The following is a 22697-nucleotide window of genomic DNA, read 5'->3' on the forward strand; positions in this document are numbered from 1 at the left end:
AGCGCGGGCGCAGAGTGAGCAGCGGCGGGGACGGTGCCGCGGGACAAGGCACGGCGCAGGGGGACACAGCGGGCACGACGCTCCGGAGAGGGGCTGCAGGGCACCCAACCGCTCGCTGCTCCCTCCGGCCAAGCTGACAGCCGCCGGCTCCTTCCAAGCCAAGGACCCCGTCTGTCCCCTCCGAGGGGACCCTTGGCTCTTCCCAAGCACTTTTAGGGGATAGGTAAGGAAAAAAAAAACACACAGAGTAAAAAAACGAAATACAATCATCTGCAGGCTGTGGCCCCCTGCACATCCGACTCAGTGGCGGTCTTTGGTTAAGGAGCACCCGGTGCTTTTGGCATTCCCTGCCCCGGGAAGCGCAGGGCGCAGGCAGGCGCGGGGCAGGGGCCGAGCAGCCCCCGCGGCCGGGCGATCCAGGAGGGACAGAGCAGCCCGGAGGGGCCTCGGAAGCGCGGGGGCACCTGCGTCCCCCCTGCATGGCTATAGATACTTATTGAACAAGACCCAGCGTGAAATGCAGTGCTGGAGGAGACATTCCCAGGCTGGCGGAGACGTTCCCGCCTGCGGCACAGGAGCATCCATGCAGGCCCCAGAAGGGCCCCAGGTGAAGTGGTCTGTGCTTGGGTTCCGAAGCAGAGGCGGCTCCCGGCTCCGGGCGCTCTGCTCCTGAACAAGGCAGGCTTTGGAGAGGCGGCGCGGCGTTCCCGGAGCGGAGACTGTCCATCCCGCCCTGGCCGCGGCTCGCTGGGCAGAGCTGTCTTGGCAGTCCCTGTCCATCCCCTTCCCAAACCCGGTGCGTGTGGTGACGGAGGAACCCAAAAAAGGGAGCGGGGGAAAGAAAGAAGAACGAATGAAGAAAGAGGCTCCGTACGTGGGTGAGCGCGGCTCTGCGCGGCTGCTACTGCCCCTTGGGGATGAAGGGCTCCCCTTCCTCCGGCTCCGGCCGTGGCCCCGGGTCGCTCAGGCATCGCAGCATCCGCTGGTTGCTGGGGCTGTCGCTGGCGCCCGGCGTGAAGACGTCGTCGGTACCCGGGGACGACGGCTCCTTCGGGCGCATCACCAGCCCTTCCTCATCCTCCTCGGGCGAGGATGAGACGTGGCTGGAGCCCTTGAGCTCCTCGTTCGCCAGGTCCGCGGACTCGGGGGACTGCGGCGAGGCCGGGTCGATGGTGATGATGGGCAGGTTCTCCGAGTCCGCCTTGGGCTCGTAGGCCAGGGGATCTGGGGGAGGCGGGAGGGATGTCAGAGAGCCGGGGTGCCGGCACCGAGCAAACCCATAACCTGAGGGCTCCCGCAGGGAAGCAGGGGCTCAGGCTGTCCAAGGGATGTTTAGTCTCCAATTTCTCTCCAATTTCCTGTGGTTTCTCTGGCCTCCACTGCCTCTTTGGAAAAGTGCAGGGTAATCCAGCCCCAGACATGCGATTTGCAAGGACCAAAGCTGCCCTCTGCCGACTGACTGCCGACTTGGCATGTGCCGGCACAGCGCTGCATTCTTGATCCCGGATTGCAGGATGTGCCCAGATCCCAACCTCCCTCCCGACTTCCCTGGTGGGAATCTGACCGCTTGGTCCCTCCGTACCTGAGCCGATGCGAGCACGGGACATAGTGGGTGAATCGACCTTGTGAGCCGGCACCGTCAGGTAGTTGTTCATCTGCAATCGGAGCACAGGGAGGGCGGCATGAGGATGCTCCATGCCTGGAATCACCCCCAGGCCAGGGAAGCAGCAGCCACGGGATCCGGACAACTCGCACACGTCTCCCCTGCCCTGGTCCTGGCCCCGAGTCCCCTGCCACCATCTGAGCCCTGGGTACCCTCTGCGGGCGGGACATCGACGTCCTTCCCTGCCTGCCCCCACTCTGGAGTCCCCTCGGCACCTTCTGCTCCATCTGTCGGACCTTCTGCCTCCGCAGGAGCATCTGGTTCCAGGCTTCCTCGTAGGGGTCGGCCACCAGCGTGTGCCGGTTGTAGGATCGCAGCTGAGAAGGGCCCCAGGAAAAGGACACAGAGGTTAAAAAAACACACAGAAAGGCATGGGAAGATTGCAGCACTGCTTCCCTTGGAGATGGGGCACTGCCTGGGATGCTGCAGCCACCAGTGGGGACCGCACACGTGCGCCCACTTCGGACACCCCCCTTCCCTAGACCATCCCTCGCCGCCCCGAATCGGCAAAGGCCTTGGAGCAGGTGGGAGAGGCAGAATCTGCTGCTCTCCAAGCCCACCAGACAGGTTTGCAGTTTGATGGGAGGGGGCCTGAGCTCAGCAGAGATGTCCCCGTGTCCCCAAAGAGCCCCCCAGAGCACAGGATCGCAGCCCAGGAGATGGAGGCCCCAGTTACAGCCAAGAGCAGAGTGGACACCCAGGCAGAGACAGCAGAGTTCCAGTGTCGGGGAAGGGGAGGGGACGTGCATGGCACAGGGGCCCGGTGCCGCGGGACACTTTACCCTCTGCCTGGTTTTCTGCAGGTTGTTGCGGAGGATTTTCCGGATCTCCTCCTCCTTGTCCTTGGACAGGGCTGGCAGGGCGCGCTCCACAGGGAGGATCTTGGGCTGGATGTTCCTGCACGGATAGAGCAGAGTTGTCATCATGTGCATAGCCAAATGGTGGCAAGCAGGGAGCAGGCAGTCCGGAGTGGGATTGGGAGCTGTTTGGAAGCACAGCATGGGCAGAGGCCGGGGAACTCACTGCATGGAGACTGTGGAGACAGCCGAGGGGATCTTGGCTATACCCCCGCTCTCCACCATCTCGATTGCCTGCTTCATCTCCATCTTGTGATAGAAAGCGATGAGCTGGGGCTCCTTGGAGCGCTCCCCCGCAATCAGGCACTTCTTCACATACTTCTTGTTGAAGCGGTTCAGCCTTCCCAAGGACATGGCAGAAAGGAGGGAGAGGTGATAGGTGAGATCTCTCTCTGCCCCGGCACCCTGTCCCCTTCGCCGGGATGAGTCCAGGTCACCAGGAGACCATTCCCCACAAGCGCAGGGTCAATATTGGATGGTCCTCAATTCCTGCAGGTCTCACAGGGAGCAGATGCTGGTGGCTCCCCAATTGCTGTGAGCCAAGAGGTGCAGCCTCCAGCACGCCCAACCCAGGGCTGCAGTTCCTTGGGGGGAGCGCACGAGGCTGGACAAGCCGGGGGGATGCACTGGGGATGCTACCAGGTGGCAGCTCCAAACCTCCCCCATCCCACCCACGTAGTCCCACCATAAAAGCTCTGTGCTCACTTGTCCTTCCAGTGGTGATGGCCGTAGTGACCACAGATATCCTCAATCCCGGTCAGGAGGTGATCCAAGAACTGGAAGAGAAAACCCAGGGCTGCGGTGGCTCGCGGGGCCACCAGCCGCCCTCGTCCCGCCACGCTGGGTGACGATGCTCGAGGGTGCGAGCTCAGGGCTGTGGGTCCGGGACGGGCCTCGGGAGGGCAGCACGTTCCTACGCGGCCGGGCGCCGCACTACGAGACACGTGGGAGCTCTGGGTCGGAGCAGGCACCAGACGACACAGACGGGGAAGAGCCCTTGCTCCATCCACGCTTACCTTGGCACCGACTTAGGGGCAGCTCCCGCTCTGTAAAGCTGCCCGGTTACAGCAGCAGAGGTGGCCAGAAGCCGAGAGAAGAGGGCTAAGGCGGCGAAGCGAAGCGCGCGGCAAGGGCCCGCCTGGCACAGCGGGTTACCTGTGTGTGGATCTCTTCGTTGATGGAGCGCTTTGACTCTTGCTTCTTCTTCACCGCGAGCAGGTCCACCAAGGGCCGGATGGTCATGCCCTAAGGAATGGGAACAGCCAGGGCAGATTAGACCTCTCCCCACGGCAGAGGTTAAAGCACAAAGGCAGGAGCAGCCACGCAGGGCTCCGTTTTGCCGGTGTCACCTGCCAGAGGACCTGAACAGCTTTGCAAACTAGAGGGGGGAGAGCGACAGGGTCAAGAATGGAGCTCGGGGACATGGTCCTTGCTCTCCATATGGACGGGCTACCCACAGGACACCCCCTTCCCATCTACATAGTGGCGTGCCACCAACCTGCACGAAGACGGTGAAGAAGATGACAGTGATGATGGCGGTGAGGAACATGTCCCTCATGTTGAAATGCTCATAGTCCAGGAGGTAGCAGAGGGAGAAGGCAATGGCTCCCCGCAGGCCCCCGTAGGCAATGATGAACTGGTCCTTGGGTGTCAGCTTCACAATTCGGAACTTGTTGATGAACCAGGTGAGGCCCAGGACACCTACAGAATGGGGAAGTGGCCTCGGGTGAGTGGATGTTGGATGACCCAAAGGGACCTGGGGCACTGCCATAGTCTCAAGGCCATGGGCACAGGTGGGTGCTGCCCTGCATGGCTGCCCCACCACCAGCTTCAGTCAGCAGCTTCACCAGCTTCAGGCCCACAACAGAGGCCACATCTGCCTGCTCTGAAGTTGTGGCTGAGCACAAACCTGGTTTCACTCTGTTCTCTCCACAAGGCCAAGGACCAGGAAGGTCTGAGACCCATGGAAGAGCAGTGTCCACCCAGTCAATCCCATTTCCATCTGTGACAGGCTCTCCAGCAAGGTGGACTTGGGCCTTATCATGTAAGAGGAACCTGGACTGTTCCCAAAGGCCTTGCCCCAAGTCAGCACCTCACCTAAAACCCTTGCGATAAGGCAGAAGAGCAGCGTGCTGATGACAAAGGTCCAGTTCCAGTAGTGGTGGCCAGCCACAGTGGAGACACCCAGGAAGATGAAGATGAGGGTCTCGCTCACGCTGCTCCACATCTTGAGGAAATATTTGATGGTGGTATGGGACTTGTGGGAGATGTTGGCTTCCACATAGGGCCGCATGACCACGCCGGAGGCGATGAGCCTAGAAGCAAGGTTGGGGCACTCAGCAGCCATGGGGACTACCACAACACTGGGCCCCGGGGCAGCATTTTGTGCTTTTGTACTAAAGCCCAGGGCAGGGCAGGGCCATCTGCAATGAGGCAGGCCCTCGAGGGAAGGCAAAGAAGGCTTCTCCTTCCCTGTGACAGGGTGGAGGCAAGTGTTAGAGCCAGGCAGCTCCAACTGCATTGAGCATGGAGCCATGGCAGCTCCATGCTCAAAAACCAAGCTCAAAAACCATGGTGTTTTTGAGAGCTCAGCAGGCCCTGCCTGCTACCCGGGACCAAGAGAATGGGAAACAGGCAGCCAGTGCTGCAGGATCTGCAGGACAGCTCAACAGAGATGTTTTTCTCATCTACCTTCCTGCATATCCCAAACATCCCTGGCTCTCACTGGGGATATGCTGACCACAGTGGGGCAGCAATGATGCAGTTATAGTGAGAAAAATAGCTTGTCACAGTGTTCCCTGGGGACATGGGTGCTGGGCACCTGCAAAGGGGCTGCCCTTGTGTTATCAACCCAGCCAGGGCAAAAGCCACCATCCTAGAGGCCCCTGGGGTGGAGATGGCACTTACTGCAGGGCTGAGGTTTTGGGGCAAACAGGCTCCCTAGGTCCTCAGCACCCACTGAGCACCTCCTGTCCCCCGAGACCAACTCACGCCATGATGCCAGAGAGGTGGAAGAGCTCCGCGGAGAGATAGGCCATGTAGCTGTAGAGGAAGACGAAGAGGGGCTCGATGACGCGGATGTGGGAGGTGAAGCGGGACGTGAAGGCAGCGATCACCCCGTAAATGACGCCCACGAAGACGCCGCCCAGAGACACCACGAAGAAGCTGAGGAAGCCGAGGATGATGTCGATAATGGTCACTTGTTCAAAGTTGGCAAACTCCTCAAAGAGGTGGTAGAGGACCTGGGGGCAGAAGGGAGAGAGGATTTCAACCCGCTCACTGGCAAGCGGCACCCTCACCTCAGAAGAGCCCTATGCAATGACCATCCTTGGGAGCAGCAGCAAAGGGACCGACATGGGTACCCAGCAGGGCACACACACATCCCTGATGAGTCCAGACCGCTGCTCCAGGAAGGGCTTTTGTCAAGGTCAGACCCAGCAAGAGACTATTTCTGCTTTCCAAAAAGCAACGAGGTCCAGGCTGAGGACACCTGACAGCTACACGCAGAGAAAACCCGACATCTGCCCACCTCAGCACAGGCAACAGCTCAAACCCGTAAGTCATTTTGTAGCTAGAAGGGTAAACTCATAGGAGGAGTCTATGGGCTGCATCTCCCACCTCCAACATATTTATTGGGCAGATTTTAGAGGAAAAGCTGATGCAGCAGCGTCAGCAGAGGGGAACTGGTTTCTGAGTCTCCTGCAAGGACAGTGACACTTGCGAGCAGCAAGAGGGCAAGGTGCCAGCTCTCGCCAGGCAGTGCCAGGCCCTGTGAGGGGGACAGACGTGACAGCAGAAGGCAAAAATGCTCCCCAGCGATGGGAGAGGGGACACAGACCCTGCTGAGAGCCCCGGGCCAAGAGAGGAGAAAAGCCCTGCCCTGGGACAGCACGTTCCTCGCCCCCCTCTGCAGCAGGCTGCGCAGCCGGCTCGGAAGCGGACAGATGGGATATGGGAGAAGCGCCAGGAAAAAGCAACGGACTAGAAGGAAATGCAGAGGTCAGCACTGCGGAGAGGAGGAGGCCACACTGTTGGCCAAGCCGACACCTGGACACAGACGTCCCCGAAAGCTCCCAAAAGTCCCTGTAAGGGTATTGCTCCCCGCAACCAGCCAAAAGCCACAAACCAGGGGCAGGGAAGTGGATCCGTTTGGCTTTTCCCCTCTCATCCCTCATCCTGCGGCTGGGGAGGACAAGAGAGGCAACGAGTGGTCAGGCTCCCCTTGCTGGCCGTGCTTTTGGTCTCCCCAAACAGCCAAGCAGAACCTTAAACCACCTCTGGGGTGTCTCAAGCTGCTATCTTTAGCTTGGCACCCGCAAAAGGTTAGAGGCGAGCAGAGCTGCCGCGGCTCGGCTGGCAGCGGCACCGTCCACGGCTCGGCCTGCACGAGCGACCGCTGCCAACCCCGGTGCCACCACCCGGGACGCTGCTCCCGAGAGAACCCCGTGTTCGTGGCTGATCCCCACCACCCACCCGCCTGCTCTGCCCCACTTACGACCGTGACGGCGTCGTTGAGCAGGGACTCGCCGAAGACCAGGATGTGCAGCAGCTCGTTGATGTGGATCTCCTCGAAGACGGCGAGCACGGCCACGGGGTCCACGGCCGAGATGATGCTCCCGAAGAGCAGGTTGGCCAGCAGGCCGATGTGGTTGAGGCCGGTGCCGCCAATCTGGCACACGGCGTACATGAGGCCGCCCAGGAAGAAGGCATTCCAGAGCGTCCCCACCACGGCGAAGATGAGGATGGTGCCCAGGTTCTCCGTGAACTGGCGCAAGGGCAGGAAATAGCCAGCGTCCAGGATGATGGGTGGGAGGAGGAAGAGGAAGAAGATTTCTGAGTTGAGGATGGGGGGCTTTTCCCCCACGCCTTTGATGAGGCCTCCGACCAGCAGGCCCACCACGATGAGCAGGCAGCTTTCAGGAACGATGCTGGACACCGAGGGAATCACATGGAAACCTGGAGAGGAGGAGGACAGAGTAAGACACGCGCTGGTGAGGCCACCGGAGGCTGCTGCATGGACTAGGACACGTCTGCAGGAAGCTCTGCTGCCAGCTCCCTCCGCACTCCAAGCTCATAGCTCCTTGCGTGCCTCAGTTTCCCTCCTCCATCCCTCTCTTCCCCATGCTGTGACATGGACACCAGGCTCACCATGCTCACATATCCTGGCATTGCTTATTCACAGGTCAGAAACCACCCAGAGCAGAGCCGGCTTCTGCAAGAGCTCCTGTCTCATAGGTGCTCAAATCCCACCAGAGCTGCTCTGCACCTCTCCGTTACATGTGATGAGAGTCACGTCCTCACAGAGCGGAGCTACTCCTTGCAACCAGGTCCCTGGCCAAGTACACTGAGCCCCACAGCAGATTTGGGGGCTGAATTTTCCTGGCTAATATCCCAGGCTTCATAATTATTATTCCAAAGTAAGGCCCATTTGTTCCCTGGCAGAGGAAGCGGTTTCGCACAAGGAGCTCGTCTTGGCACCCCCAGCGCCGCATTCCTCAGCTCCTTCCGGACGGGCGGCTCTGCCATCTGCACTTTGCGACGGAGCGGAGAGCGCGGCCGGCGCCGCGGGGATGCACCCAGTGGGTTCCTGCTGGTCTTTGTGACCTCCTCAAGAGAAGACAAGTCCCTTCAGATGCCATTTCCCTGCTAAGGGAGACCCTTGATTCCCAAATTACGAGCACAGCCCATGCACCATCACCCCCAATTCCTTCCTTTGTACAGTCCCTCTGCTATCAAAGGCATAAGGAAACATCACGGCAGCAAAAAGCACGAACCGTTGAGTCACCATCAACCCTGCAAGCTTGAGCAAACAAGGACAGGGAAACGCAGACGTTAAGAGTCCTATCAAATGCTCCCCACGCATGTCACACACCCTGCAGGCTGGTGGGGCCAGCGGGACAGCACAGCCACGTCCCCAGCAAGGTGGAGAAGGAGAGAGATCCCCAGGGAAGCCGGGGCTCGCGCAGGCTACGGCAGAGCAGAGCTGGGAGCCCGTGGGCACCTCCAGCCGGGCATCGGGCATCGGCGGAAACTGCAGCCTTCAAATCAGAGATTTCCAACAACGAAAGCTGCTGGAAGGCTGTAAAAGCAGGCGAGCCTGCACGTGGCCTTCGGCCTCAGATGCCACATGAGATGGGGACGCAGGCTGCAAGCGCTGGCACGGGGCTGGTGCCGGTCCCATTTGGGCTGCAGAGGGTCCCTGCAGCACCCGGCTCCTCTGCCCGTGGACCTGGCCGCTGCAGCGCCTGGCAAATATTTGCTCCCGCTCCGATAGCCTGGGAAAGACTCGGAGCTCGGTGCGCTTTTCACCTTCCTTATCAGCAGCTGGGTTAAACCAGCGCGGACGGGCTGTTATACAAGCTCCATCCAGCAGCCAGAAGATCCCAATGACTCAAATCCACCGTATGGGATCGGCACTCGGGAATGGGATAGAAGAGAGGCCTGGGCACCCACGGCAGAACCAGGGACATGCCCGGAGGAGTGTGTGGCCCCAGATCCCAAGCTGCAGCCTGCGGAGCCTCCCTCAAATCCACCTTTGGCACTGGGTGCTGGCTAAAAAAGGGTGCAAAAGACACTCCGTTTTCCAGAACTCCCCAGTCGAATCCCCCAGGACTGTGTCCTATGGCCCCCGCAGGGTTGTGCCTGGCCGGCATCCCCCTCCCCTGCTCTGTTGGGACTCCTGTCCCCTCCCGCAGCCGCTCCGCCGCAGTAATCCGGCTCCATATGGAACGGGATCCAAGGTCAGGCTTAGTCAGAGCTCTGGCACCACTCCCCTCGCACAAAGATCTCCCCCAAACACTGTGGAAAGAACACTTTTAATTGCCTTTTAATTAAACACTCGAGTGTTTATGGGGAGAGGAAGCAGGTGAAGCCTCCGGGCGTATCCCTGGCTTCCCAGGACAGGGCTGGGAGATGCCTGGGACTCCCATCCTGGCTCCGGCCGCGCGGCCCCGCACGGCCCAGCCCCTGCTCGTCAGCAGGGCAGGGGGACAACGTCCCCCACAGCAGCGAGGTGCCCGTGTCGCAGCACCCGCTCCTCACCGCCCTCGTGACGCCGCTCCGGAGCGCAGGATGACTCAGACCCCTAAAAAATCCTGCTGTTGGGAAGGTTAAAAAAAAAAAAAAATCCCACGCTTTATTTCTGCAGCAGTCGCTCCCTGCTGCAGGGGCTCAGCAGGGTTCAAAGCAAATCCCCCTGCTCCCAGGCTGCAGCCCCAGCTCCCCTGGAGAAGCAGCAGGAGAATGCAGCTGCCACCCTGGGGTTAATGTTCCTTCCTTTAACGAGGGATAAAAAAAAGCCACAGCATGAAACGGAGAAGGAAAACCACTTCACACACTTGGCTTGGCCGCCGCCTGAACGCGATAAACCGAGGCAGGAATGCGGAGAAAGCGGCCGCCGAGGCAGGCAGCCGAGGTCCCACAAGGAAACTCGGCCGGGATGGGGAAACCGGTGCCACGTGAAGGGCATCGCACCCATTCCCGACCCTGCCGGAGGCAAAGCGCCCGGCTCGGCGCCCTCACGGTTAAACACCGTGTCCCTGCATGGAGCCCTGCGGAAAAGCCAGGCTGCTTCCAGGAGGACGCCCGTGGAGGCACGAGAAATCCGAGCGCTTGCAAAAGAGCAACCCCTCCGCGGGGGTTATGGGAGCAGCAGCAAAGTGGCACCTGGTCCCCCCCGTCCCCGCGCTCGCTGCAGCCGCAGGTGCCGCGCGGGAGCCCTGGAGCCGCGGGGAGCCGGCGTGCGCGGCCGGGCTGCCCTTCTGAAGGACACTGCGGAGCTGCCTGGAGCGGCCCCACGTGTCTCGGCAGCACCAGGGCCCCCTCCAAAGGCCGCTTTAACCCCTTCAGGTACCGGTCCCGACGGGCCGCACGGGTTCCCCTGGGTGCAGGGAGGGATGCGGGTGGCCACAGGCAGCTTCCTGAGGGAGCAGGGGGCTACGTGGAGCCCGGCCACGGGGATGCTTTGATGGATGCAACCCCCGTGCTGCAAAGTCACCCCCGGTCCCACTCCAGAGCAAGCGGCGCCCGGACCAGCAGCTCCCTCCACCACCAGGACAGCCGGGGAAGCTGCCGCCCGCGCACGTCTCCGCATGGGGAGATGGGGCAGGGATCGGGATGTCTTTGCTGGAGACTTCCAGCTCCCCAGTGATGCTGAGCAAGGCAAGATTCCCCACACTGCCCGCTCCAGCAGTCCCAAACACCCCCACAAACCAGAGCTGCCCCTCGGATCGCCAGCCCCTTGTGCAGCAGGGATGTCTGCAGTGAGACAGCGCCGTGGACACGGGGCTCCAGCCCCAGCGGTCACGGAGCTGCTCCTTCCACCTGCACCGACTTCTCTTTCCCTTAGAAACAACTGTGGGGCCACCAGGGAGGGCTGGTGGCTCAGGGCAGGGTCCAAGCCCTAGGATCCCCACAACCTGGCTCGGACACTGTTCTTATTTAGGAGTAAAAGGTAGCGCAGGCTGGAGGACGCGGGACCAGTCCCTGGGCAGGCTGAGGGCGCCGCGCGGATGGAGGAGCAGGAGAAGATGCTGCCGCCAGCTCTCCTGCCACGCCGCTGCCTCGTTAGCTCTCGCGTCAGCAGCCAACGGGAGCTGGCACGCCACCGCGTCCCCGCACCCGCAGGGACATCTGTCCCCGCGCTCGGGCCGCCTGCCGCTCCGGCGCTTCTCCTCCTCGCCGCCTGCCCGGCTGCCCCGCGGCTGCGTGCGAGGAACAGGCAGAGCTGGAGTCCCCGACCACGTTGGCAGCTGGGGAAAAACCCAGGTCACGCTGCTGGTTTTTGGCTGCGGCTTCGTTTTATTGCTTCTACACCCCAAAAAGAGCAGGGTTTTCTCGTCCCCGCGGAGCAGGGAAATGCTCGGCCCTCGGCCACTGCTGCAACCGGGATGTGTCAGTGACGCTTTAACTGCGCCCTGGCCCTGCCTCGGAGCACGTCTGCCCTGCGACGTGGAGATGAAGCATCGGGCAGCCTGCAAAGACGCGGAGCAGGCAGCCTGCGGCGAGCGCGCGGAGCGAGCCAGGCGCACCCGGCACCCGCGCTCGGAGCGCACGGAGCGCCGGGCTCTCGCGGGAAGGGCTGGAAATTGAACTTGCTGGGAGGGAATTAAATAGCTGATGATTTCCACCTAAAAATAGAGCAAAGCCACAGCTCACATCGCCCTGTAAGGGGAGCTGGTAAAACCATGATACTTAAATTACATCCCTTGCCTCTCACAAGCCCCGACGTCACTGCTGCCGTCAACCTGCAACCCTGGCGTGGGGTCCCAGCTTTGCCTAAAACACTTTCTGCTTTAGCATCACGTGCCATCACGGCCAACATCTTGTCACTGGGTGGCACGTAACGTTGCTGGACCCATGTTGCTGCTGTGCAGCGGTCACTAGCCATTAAGTCCGTTGCTAGTTGCTGAAGGCAGCGCCTTTATTTTCTTTACGTGTGACGCTGCCGTCCCCCTTGCCGACCGCCCTTGCTCAAACAGCCACCCTGTTTTTCATCTCTTTTGCACAGCAAACAAGCCGGCGGCGCACGGAGTGTTTCCTGTGATAGGGGACCAAGGGCTGCCTGGTACGGCCGCCGGCTCCGCGTGTCCAACCTCGACGCCCACGAGCACACGGGGAGCGACCTGCTCGGACCCTGGCGCGGCAGATAAGAGCCGCGGCGACAGCGCCGAGCTCACCGCGAATGAGTCCAAGAGCAGATGCTGTTGGGCACCAGCCCGCGATGAGCGTTGCAGGGACCTGCACACCAGCTTTGCACGAGCTGCTGGAAGCAGCATGAACGGGAGCAAGAGCTGGTGGGACCCCGGCACAGCCGCAAGGTGCCAGCCCGTCGGGAGCCTCCGGCATCGCGCTGCTTCCCTGGCTGTGCAGCAGGGAAGGGCCCTTCATCCAGGGCAAAGGACTGGGAGCTCCTGCACCCGGGAAGGACTGAGCGTGTTTCAAGCACAGCCGGGAGTCCAGACTCGGCTCCCGGAGCCCCTCCGGTGCAGAGCCCGGGGCAGCTGCTCCCTTTGCAGTTTGCCCCTTCTGCCGCCTTCCCCGTAAGCCGGGGCCGGAAGGGCCCAGCGAGCTCGGCAAACCACCCGGCCGTCCCCACATCCTTCCCCTGCACGTCTGAAAACACACACTGCCTCGCTCCCGAAGAGCAAAGAAACGGGGACGACGCGGCCCCCGGGCAGCCGGACCATGCACGGAGCAGGGAGCAGAAACGCTTCCGAGCAGGGAGCGCGGAGGCTGCGAAGGGCACGGAGGCTGCGAAGGGCACGTAGCCTCCATTCATCTCTGAAGCACTCAAAAGAAATTAGCAGCTCAACTGGGACTCTTTTATGGAGCAGTATTAATTTCCTCGCTGCTATAGAGAGGAAACAAGACAAAAGGCATTAAATGGGCTTGCCCAAGCAGGCGCCAGAACTCACAGCTCCTAATTTCCAGCCCTGCGTTTAGATAAGGCTTCTCCTTCAAACTAGAGGAAAAGCCAAGGACACACTCAAAGAAAAACAGATATTAACCAAGATCTGATTGCCCCCTGGAGAAGGAGAAGCCCTCTGCGCCCTGGACTGCCGCCCAATAGCCCAGGAACGTCACACAGCAGGAAAAATGGGGGCAACTGGAGGTGCTGCTGGAGGAGATGTTGCTCCTGCACCTTCTTGCAGGGTCTGGCGAGCTGCAGCGTAGCAGGACCCTGGGGTGCCAATGCTCCCACTTGACAACAGCATGTGAAACCACCACGTCCTCCTTCGGATGAGCTTGGAAAAACTGGCCAGAAACAAGGAAACGCTGCAAAACTGAACAAAAAGCTAGAGAGAAGCAACCCTGACCTTGCCTGATTTAAAAACCTCCAGGCAGTGCAGGGTGCCCAGGAGCTCCGAACCCGACTCGGTGCTTACGCTCCTCTTACGGGCACGTTTCAGGGCCGCTCCCCAACCCCCGGCTGGGATTAGCAAACCCGTTTGAACCTCCAGGCCTGCTCGGCGCAGGGTTTTGTGAAGGCGTCAACACTACGGCCTCTACCACCTCGTGGCATCAGGCCAACGGGATGCGGAGGCACCGGCACGACTGGGTGAAACGTCGCTCCGGCTGCCGCTGCGCTGAGCTCCGCTCCGTCCTTCCCCATCGGAGCCGGCTGCCATGGGCAGGGCCTTTCCCAGCGCAGCTCTCTCATCCCTGGGAAACTGCATTTTCCATAGAGCAAGAGTATCCTCGGTTGGGGTTATAGCCTTGAACTGCATCAGAACATGTAAAGCAGCTGGAGTTGGGTATTTTGGGAAGGCCTAATAATAAAGAGTCTAGAGAAAAGTGCTCAAGGACCAGGGAATAGCTAAACATAACTGCTCACCGGCCTTATTTTTCCCAGATTTCTTTAGCTCTCACAATAGGCGCTGAATGCCACAAATAGCTGCGCGAGGAGGGGTCAAGGCAGCGCTGGCTGCAGCGGTGGGAGCTCTGCAGCAAAACTGCCCGCGTCACGGCCAGCACGGTGCAAAGTTAAACTTTGCTCTCTTTAATGTAAAGATTGAGCATCTCTGGAGTAGTTCTTCAAAACAGCATCCGAATCCAGAGTTTGTATCCGGACAATCCCCTAATGAGACCGCAATTGCTTTTCCAGCCTCTTGCCTTCACGCATGGTGCAGCGTTTAGCAGCTCGTGCTGGGCTCGAAGCCGCAGGACAGGTCAAACCCAAGTCACCCCAGGGCAACCACGCGCAACCTCCCCGATGCCAATCGCCCTTCCCAGGAAGGGCAGATTTCCTGTGGGGAGCACGGGCAGGAAAAACTAACAAAGCTTTTCAGGAAACAACCTGTGAGGCTCCGCTCCGGACAGAGGGAGGAGGCAGTTGCAATATCCCTGATTACTACCGGGCTTTGCAAAGCGAGACAAGCACACGCACGCCGCAGCACACGCCGGCCGCGAGCCGAGCGCCAGCACGAGCGTCCAGCCGCTCCTCCTGCGCCCGCTTTCCACGGATGCTGCCGTGACGCAGCCACACGGGGAGACTGGGATGGCGGAGGCTGCGGAGCCTCCTCGCAGGCACCGCTTCAGCCTCCCGTGTAACCTTCCAGAGAGGACACGGGCGACGCCAAGTCAGTGTCCATGCCCACTCCTGGAAGCCCATACACCCCCCAGGATGGGCACGGCAGCAGGAAAAGCAGTGCCGGAGGAAATCGGGGCACTAGCCCGGCTGTGTCCACCAGCTTTTCTATTTAAAGGTCTTCGTCTGCACAAGCCTGTGGCGTTTGTGCTGTTAAAAACCTGCTGCGATGGGGTGAGAAAACTGCCTTCTCTCCAAATCTGTCATTAAGATTTAGCATGCCGTGACTCCTGCAGGCAGGATAATTCCAAGCCCTGAAAAAAAATAATAAAAAATTCCTGCTGTAAATCTGCAGGAGGGACAACGCGTCAACAAATGCGCCTCTTGCAAGCTTGGTGAGGGAGAGGAATTATTTCCCTGCTGCCGCCCACCATTAAGCGGAATCGCAGAGCGGTCCCAGGAGGTTGTTTGCATTGCGACTTCCATGGCCCATCTGGAGCCGGAGCAGATTGCGTGCTCTGCTGCGCATGAGTCAGTCCCAGGCAACCCAAGCAAACGCATTCGCTCTCTTCTGATTGCAAAAAGAAACCCTTTGCACTCTTCAGCCTTCCACCCACGGGTCTCAAAGCACTAGATAAACTTCTAAGGAACCTGTGGTCAGTCCCATCCCTTAAAGCTGGTGGCCTGGGGGACAGATCCAGTGTGCTGGGGAAGGAACCCCAAGCTGCATTGCTGGAGTTGCTCCGTTCATTGCAGCAGTGATCAGACCTTTGATTGCGATCTTTGCTTTTCTGGCAGACAGCGACGTGTGTGTGCACGTCCGTCCCTACAGATTTGAATTTTGCTTCTTGGTTTGCAGGCAGGAACATGCATTTGTTCTTCTGCCCGGTAAAAGAGCTGGAGAACAACACGCAGCCGGATTCCCATTCCTCCACTAGCGCATTAGCAACTGGAAGATGCTTGGAAGATACAGAGGGAAGCTCACCATCAAGGCACGCGGAAGACACGGTGCGTGGAGCAGCGCGCCGGTGGGCACCGGGAAGCAAGAGGCATCTCTGTATGAGGAACACGTAGATGAGGCACTTACAGGAACACGGTTTAGCAGGCACGGTGCTGATGGGCTTACGGCTGGACTCGGGGATCTGGAAGGTCTTTTCCAACCAAAATGATTCTAGGATTCTTTACTGTGAGGGTGACAGAGCCCTGGCACAGGCTGCCCAGAGAGGTTGTGGAGTCTCCTTCTCTGGAGATCTTCCAAACCCACATGGATGCAGCCAGGTGCCCTGTGTTCTGGGTGTCCCTGCTGGAACAGAGGGGTTGGACTGGATGATCTCTAGAGGTCCCTGCCAACCTCAACCATTCTGGGATTCTGGGACCGAGCATCGATACCTGGTGCACGTCAAACCATCGCTGCGGCTTCTCCGCTCCTTCACCTGCACTTTGACACTGGCCAACGCGGATGTTAAAGGAGTGCGGCTGCTCCCGAGCCCAGACCGCCGGCACACGCGGCAGGGGTGTTTCCACCGCGCTGCCATACGCGAGGGCTCAGGCTCGGCTCTGCAAGGCCGTGTTTTTGCCGACTGTTCCTGATGGATTTCATTTTTTATCTGAACAAATTAAGCCTTAGGGAACCATGGGGGTAGGGGAAAAAAGAAGAAATCCAATGTTTACAAGGCAGCTGCAGCAATTCATCCTCATTATCGCTGCTTTTCAAGTTTCCTCCCTCGGTGCCCACGCTCCGCTCAGGAGCGGCCGCCCGAACGATGCTCGCGGGAGAGGCCCAAATCCCTCCGTGTCCCAGGACGGGCTCGGCGGCTCTGATCGTCTCCACAGCCTCTAACCAAAACCAGGACAAGGCGCGGGGAACGGACGTCAGTGAGGGAAAGAGGGGACATTAATGAAATACTCTTTTTCAAACCAAACAAGCTTCTAGTTTATATAACAGAACATTTTGTTGTCTTTCCCTCTTCTCCAAAAGAGGAACTCCACTCCCTCAGCGCTGCAGATTTACATACTTGTTACTCAAGGAATAAGCCTCTCTCCCTTTCCCCTTTGCACCCCACAGATTCCCTTTTTCACATGCTTTGCCCTCAAACCATCAGTGTTCAATTTCGCCACCCTCCCTGCAGCCCGGGAACCACATCTGCACCCCCCGACTTCTACAGGACCTCTGGGCACCCCAGAAAGCTCGTGGTGCAGAGGCCGGGCGCGCTCGCTACACCTCCTGCAAAGCGGAACCAGCACCGACCCGGGCTCGGCCGCCGCAGGATGACGGATACCGCTGCGGTGGCCAAGTCACCGGGCCGCAGGGAGCCGCAGCCACAACCCTGCCAGTTCTAATGGACGCAGCGGCACCCCAGGGAGGCCCGGGCTGTGATGAGCAGCGCCGCACTGAGGACACGCTCGGCTTTCCCTCCTCCGTCACCAGCCCGGATTTCGCAGCAGGAACCTTTCGCTCTTCCAGCCCTAATTAATCTAATGGTTTTCTTGGATCCCTAGAGGGAACAGTTTGGTTGTTTTCTGCTCAGACACCTGCAATGGGCAGACTAGGCAAAAACACCATAGCCGTTTTCTTTGGAGATGGCAAGAAAGAGAGGCGAAACCGCAGCATGTTTTTGGACTGCTCCCCAGTAAGGAAGCGGGCACGCAACAAGTCTGCAGGACAAGAGACTTATTTAAATTCATTAGCATGGCAATTTCTACTTTTGTAGTGCCAGCTGCATCAGTATTTCAAAAATCCTGGTTATTCATCCTCGGCACCCGTGCAGAACAGGCTGTGCTGATACAAACAGGGGACGCACACGAGGGCTTGGGGCCATCTCGGCTTTTCCAGCCTGTTTCCCTCCGCTTTGCCCAGCTCTTATCGCCCGCTTGCAGGCCCCACCAGCTTCCCCGCTCGCGCCCGTCGGGGACACGGGGACACACACGGGGACACAGAGCTGCTCCCGGCGCTGCCCAACGCGCCAGGCACGCGGGGCCGAGAAGCGCCACGTGCCCCTGCGCCACGTCCCGCGCTCAGCGCGTCGCTGCAGCCTCCCCTCACGGCCTTATCCGGCCCCACAATCACACGGGTGGCTTTTCCGCATGCATCGGATCGACCCCAGACAACAGCCCCAGGTGCACGGGAAGACCGAGCGCTGCGACAGCGAAAAAAAAAAAAAACAGGCAGAGCAATGACTCAGGAATTACTACAGGCTCCGACCAAAACCGGAGCACCCAGCACGCGCCGCGGAGCGAAGGCAGCGTAAGGGAGCTCGGCCGTGTGTCTGCCACGGGGGTTTAAGAAGTCCCTAACCCCCCCGAGCTGCCTGGTGAGGTGACAAACACGGAGCAAGAGACCTAGAGGCTCTTGATGCAGGGGAGCTGTTTGGTGCAGGCAGGCAGCCCCAATCCAAGCAGTCTCCCAATGTGGGACGGAAATCTCGCTTCTGGGCTCTTTTCCTTTTGGAAAACAAGGCCAATACGTGCTTGGGAGATGAGGGTAACCCTGACACCGTGTGGACGTGGACACCATGACCGTGTCCAAGGTCATGGACAGGCAGGTGGGTCACAATAAAGCCCTGAGCACCCAGCCCGCGGCCAGCAAAGGGGCTGTGCACCGCGACCCGCTCCTTACACCCCTGACTCATCCCTTCCCTTTCCAGCAAAGCGGAAACACGTCTGCGGCGGAGCCCAAATCGTCCTGAACGTCTCCTGGAGCCATCTGAGCCGAAAGGCCAGTGCTGAGTCAGGAAAGCAGGGCCGTCCTGCCGGGCCGGGGTTGCGAGGCAGCCAAGGAAGCCCCTGCAAAGCCCACGCGAACCCCTGCGGGCTCCTCGGCGGGGCCGGTTCACTGCTCCCAGCAGGAATCTTTGCTCTCGTTTTCCTTTCCCAGCGAAGGCAGCAAAGCCCCAGACCCAGCGAGACCCTTCCCACCAGGCAATGCATTGCACCACGCTGAGCCCCAGGCCAGTTATAACCCTCTTGCTCAGCAGCAGCTTCTTCAGAAAGACCCAGCTAGATCAAAAACTCCTTCTCCTAAACAGAATTAAAATATGCCATGAATTTTAAGTAAAATGGTGCCAACTTCTGTGCTGGGATTAAGGAAAGTAGCCACAACAAACCACCTCCGAAAGGACATCCCCGGGTCTTGATTAGGCCTGAAAAACTTAATGCATTTCCTGGGAATAAGGAAAAAAAACCAGGAAGTGCCTCTTCCTGCTGCCTGCAGCTCCCGCGGGAAGGCCGGGGGTGCCGCAGCCGCCAGCGCCCGCGGGGGCGACGGGGCCTCGTTGGCTGCTCCAGCACCTCGGATCCCGGACGGGGCCGGGTTGGGCAGGAGCGGGTGGCACCTGCCCCAGGGTTACACGGGGCCGGCGCCGTCGTCCCTGCTGCTCTGACGCAGCATCGAGAGCGATGGCGGGGACGCGCGGGAGGCCGCTCCGCAGGGCGCTGCTGCACAGCGAGACGCGCGGGGAAACGCAGGGCGATTCGGGCTCTGCGGAGCCCCCGCAGCCTCCCAAGGCCCCTGGCCGGAGCTGTGGGGCTGCTCTTCCCAAAATATGTCCCCGGCCGCGCGCTCTTGCATAACCGCTCCAGGGCGCAGGACCGGCCGCCGCGGCTCCGCACCACAAATAACTTCCCGCGAGCCGGCAGTGCCGGACCCAAAGCAGGGCCGGCGGCGGCGGCCGCTCCGCGCTCTCCGCGGGCGAGCAGCCCTTTCCGCGAGTGCGGGCGCGCGCGGCTCCGCTGGCCCCCAGCCAGCGCTGCTGGCCCCTCCTTTCTCCAGCGGCTTCCGCACGGATCCTCCTGCTTCCATCGCCCCGCGCGCTCCTCCGCGGCGGGTGCCCCAAGCGCAGAGCAACAGCCCATGCTGGGCGAGCCTGGGGAGGCAGCGCCGTCCACGCTCCGGTATTAAATCCCCAAGGGAATCAAGGAGCAAAACGGGACCAGGCTAACGCTTCGCCCGCGTGCTTCAGGCTTTATCGCTGCCCGCAGACAGCAAAATCGCCGCCGGATGAGTTTGACCTCTGCACCAGCGGAGGCCGGACCCACCGCGGGTGTCAGCAGCCCGCCAGGATCATCCCGCTGGTATTGATCTGGCTGCAGAAGTTTGGAAAACACTTTGCTGACACAGCTGCGTTCCCCCCAACACACAAACACTGATGCGTTTGCAGAGCTGTCAGCCGGGCGGGTGACCTGTCCCGGGCGCGGGCGCTCGCTGACCCGGGAGCCGCCGCTGGGCAGCGGATCCAGCGGCCGCCCGGCTCTGCAGCCCCAGAAGGCGCAGGAGGCTGCAGCACCGGGATGTCTGAAGTGACTTCTCCAAGGTTACGTACGGCGGGTGTCCGTGGTGGGGAAAGGAAGCAAAGAAACAAAGCGGCCACTTCCTCCCAGCGCTGCGGAGGGAACCGGGCGAACCCGGAACGCCCTGCGCCCGGCGGCAGCGGCAGCTCTGCCCGGACGGGAGCCAAGGGCAGGGCAGGGAGCAGAGCCCGCTCGGCCCCAGGATGCTCCGGGTACCGCTCGGGGATGCGCGGGGGCTTTTCCTAGGAGTGCCCAGGTGCCCTCCCATGGGATCCCTTCCTGCGGATGCTGCAGGGCCCTGTCCCAGGATGTATGGGGGTCCCTAGGTTATTGGGGGGGGCCTGTCCCAAGACGTGGGGGGGCCACGTGCTGGGACACCTGTCCCAAGTGCCAGCGGGTTGTGCTCCAAGATGCGGGGGGACCCTGTTTGGGGATGTTTGGGGGTCCTGCCTTGGGATGCTCAGGGCTCCTATCCCGGGATATTTGCTGGCACTTGGGTACAGGAAGCCCCGTCTGGGGACGCTTGGGGGTCCTGCCCCACGATACTTGGGGACTGGGGGCTGGGATACCCAGGGGTCCCGCACCACGATAGCTGGGGGGGCACCTGGAGCTGGTGCCCTGGGATGCAGGGTGCCCTGTGCCAGGATGCCTGGGAGTCCTGCCCTGGGATCTGCACTCCCGGAGCAGACCGGGGTGCAATCCTGGCATGTGGGGGGCTCCTATCCCGGTGTGCGGGGGGCTCCTATCCCGGTGTGCGGGGCGCTCCTATCCCGGTGTGCGGGGAGCCCTATCCCAGTGTGCGGGGGGCTCCTATCCCGGTGTGCCGGGGGCTCCTATCCCGGTGTGCGGGGCGCTCCTATCCCGGTGTGCGGGGAGCCCTATCCCGGTGTGCGGGGGGCTCCTATCCCGGTGTGCGGGGGGCTCCTATCCCGGTGTGCGGGGAGCCCTATCCGGGTGTGCGGGGGGCTCCTATCCCGGTGTGCGGGGGGCTCCTATCCCGGTGTGCAGGGGGCTCCTATCCCGGTGTGCGGGGAGCCCTATCCCGGTGTGTGGGGAGCCCTATCCCAGTGTGCGGGGAGCCCTATCCCGGTGTGCGGGGAGCCCTATCCCGGTGTGTGGGGAGCCCTATCCCGGTGTGTGGGGGGCTCCTATCCCGGTGTGCGGGGAGCCCTATCCCGGTGTGCGGGGCGCTCCTATCCCGGTGTGCGGGGGGCTCCTATCCCGGTGTGCGGGGAGCCCTATCCCGGTGCGCGGGGGGCTCCTATCCCGGTGTGCGGGGAACTCCTATCCCGGTGTGCGGGGAGCCCTATCCCGGTGTGTGGGGAACTCCTATCCCGGTGTGCGGGGAGCCCTATCCCGGTGTGTGGGGGACTCCTATCCCGGTGTGCGGGGAGCCCTATCCCGGTGTGCGGGGCGCTCCTATCCCGGTGTGCGGGGCGCTCCTATCCCGGTGTGCGGGGCGCTCCTATCCCGGTGTGCGGGGGGCTCCTATCCTGGTGTGCGGGGCGCTCCTATCCCGGTGTGCGGGGGGCTCCTATCCCGGTGTGCAGGGGGCTCCTATCCCGGTGTGCGGGGAGCTCCTATCCCGACCTGCCGTGAGGCGGTCGCGGGCCGCGGGACCACGACCCCAACGTACCGAGCTTCATGAGGCAGGCGAGCAGGATCCAGAGGGAGATCTCGAAGGGGATGCGGACGTGCCCGTAGTCGATGCCCAGCACGGGGAAGGCTTTGCGGGCCTTGGCGGCGCCCTCGGCCGAGCCGTTGGCGGCGGGCGGGAGCGGCGGCCCCGCGTCGTGCGGCGCGGCGGGCGGCGCGGCCGTCACGGCCCCGGCCTCGGCGCCCGCGGGGAGCGGCGGCGGCGGCGGCGAGGCGGGCGGCCGGGCGGCCTGCAAGCCCTGCGCGGGCAGCAGCGGCCCCAGCAGCAGCAGCAGGGCCCAGGGCAGCGCGCGCAGCCCCATGGCGGCGGCGCCCGGGCTCAGCGCGCGCCGGGCGGCCGCATAGGGCGGCGGGCGGGCGGGAACGAGGCAGCCGGGCCCGGCGGGGCCGCGCCGGGGCCGGGGCCGGGGCCGGCCGGGGGCGGCGCGGGAGGGAGGCGGGAGCGCCGAGGAGGCGGGCGCGGAGCGCGGAGCGGCCCGGGGGGGCGGGGGGCGGGAGGCGGCGCCGGGGCCGCGGCGGGAGGGGGGGGCGGCGCCGAGCGGCGGGGGGGGCAAGTGCGGGGGGAGCGCCTGGGGGGGCAGCGCAAAGGGGGTGCGATGCAATGGGCTGCACGTGGGGATGCAGTGCAAGGAGACAGAAGGTGCCATGCAAAAGGGGGTGTGATGCAAGGAGACAGGGAATGCAATGCAAAGGGAGCGCGATGCAAGTGGGATGCAGTGCAAGGAGATGGGGTGCAATGCAAAAGGGAATGCGATGCAAGGAGACAGGGAATGCAATGCAAAGGGGGGGTGAGATGCAAGTGGGATGCAGTGCAAGGAGACAGGAGTGCAATGCAAAGGAAGTGCAAAGCAAGGAGATGGGGGATGCAACGCAAAGGGGGTGTGGTGCAAATGGGGATGCAGTGCAAGGAGATGGAAGGTGCAATGCAAAAGGGGGTGCGATGCAAGGAGATGGAAGCACAATGCAAAAGGAGTGTGATGCAAATGGGGATGCAATGCAAGGAGATGTGGGTGCAATGCGAAGGGAGGTGTGATGCAAGGAGATGGGGGATGCAATGCAAAGGGGGGCACAATGCAAGGAGATGGGGCGTGCAGAGGGGAGGGAGCCATGCAAAGGGTGGTGTGAGGAGGTGGTGGAGGTTGCAGTGTGAAGACGGGGTGCAAGTAGGTGCGGGTGTGAATAGAAAGGAGGTGCTGATGGAAGAGGG

The 22697-nt window shown here is 61.6% G+C and overlaps 1 protein-coding gene across 1 annotated transcript; it reads right to left on the minus strand.

Moving 5' to 3' along the window:
* Positions 1 to 649: 649 nt before the first annotated feature.
* On the minus strand, positions 650 to 21798 carry SLC9A1 (solute carrier family 9 member A1). The gene is made up of 12 exons (XM_088531042.1): positions 21471 to 21798; positions 7016 to 7476; positions 5512 to 5762; positions 4618 to 4835; positions 4019 to 4221; positions 3676 to 3765; positions 3226 to 3296; positions 2687 to 2860; positions 2446 to 2560; positions 1879 to 1980; positions 1583 to 1655; positions 650 to 1224 (listed from the first exon to the last, which is right to left on the minus strand). The coding sequence occupies exons 1-12, from the start codon at positions 21790 to 21792 to the stop codon at positions 902 to 904; spliced, it is 2403 nt and encodes an 800-aa protein (XP_088387168.1). The 5' UTR covers positions 21793 to 21798; the 3' UTR covers positions 650 to 901.
* Positions 21799 to 22697: the final 899 nt, after the last annotated feature.

The sequence above is a fragment of the Tinamus guttatus genome, unplaced genomic scaffold (genome assembly GCF_059628265.1).
Source record: "Tinamus guttatus ecotype Peru unplaced genomic scaffold, ASM5962826v1 Tinamus_guttatus_pri_ptg000397l, whole genome shotgun sequence".
In the NCBI taxonomy this organism is placed as follows: domain Eukaryota; kingdom Metazoa; phylum Chordata; class Aves; order Tinamiformes; family Tinamidae; genus Tinamus; species Tinamus guttatus.

What these genes read in the sequence shown, in the direction of transcription:
- SLC9A1 (XM_088531042.1), bottom strand. Translation starts at nt 21,792, where the DNA reads ATGGGGCTGCGCGCGCTGCCCTGGGCCCTGCTGCTGCTGCTGGGGCCG. An exon ending in CGCCTGCCTCATGAAGCTCG is followed by an intron (nt 7,477 to 21,470) that starts GTACGTTGGGGT and finishes CCTCCTCTCCAG; the next exon opens with GTTTCCATGTGATTCCCTCG. An exon ending in TCTTCACCGTCTTCGTGCAG is followed by an intron (nt 3,766 to 4,018) that starts GTTGGTGGCACG and finishes CCCATTCCTTAG; the next exon opens with GGCATGACCATCCGGCCCTT.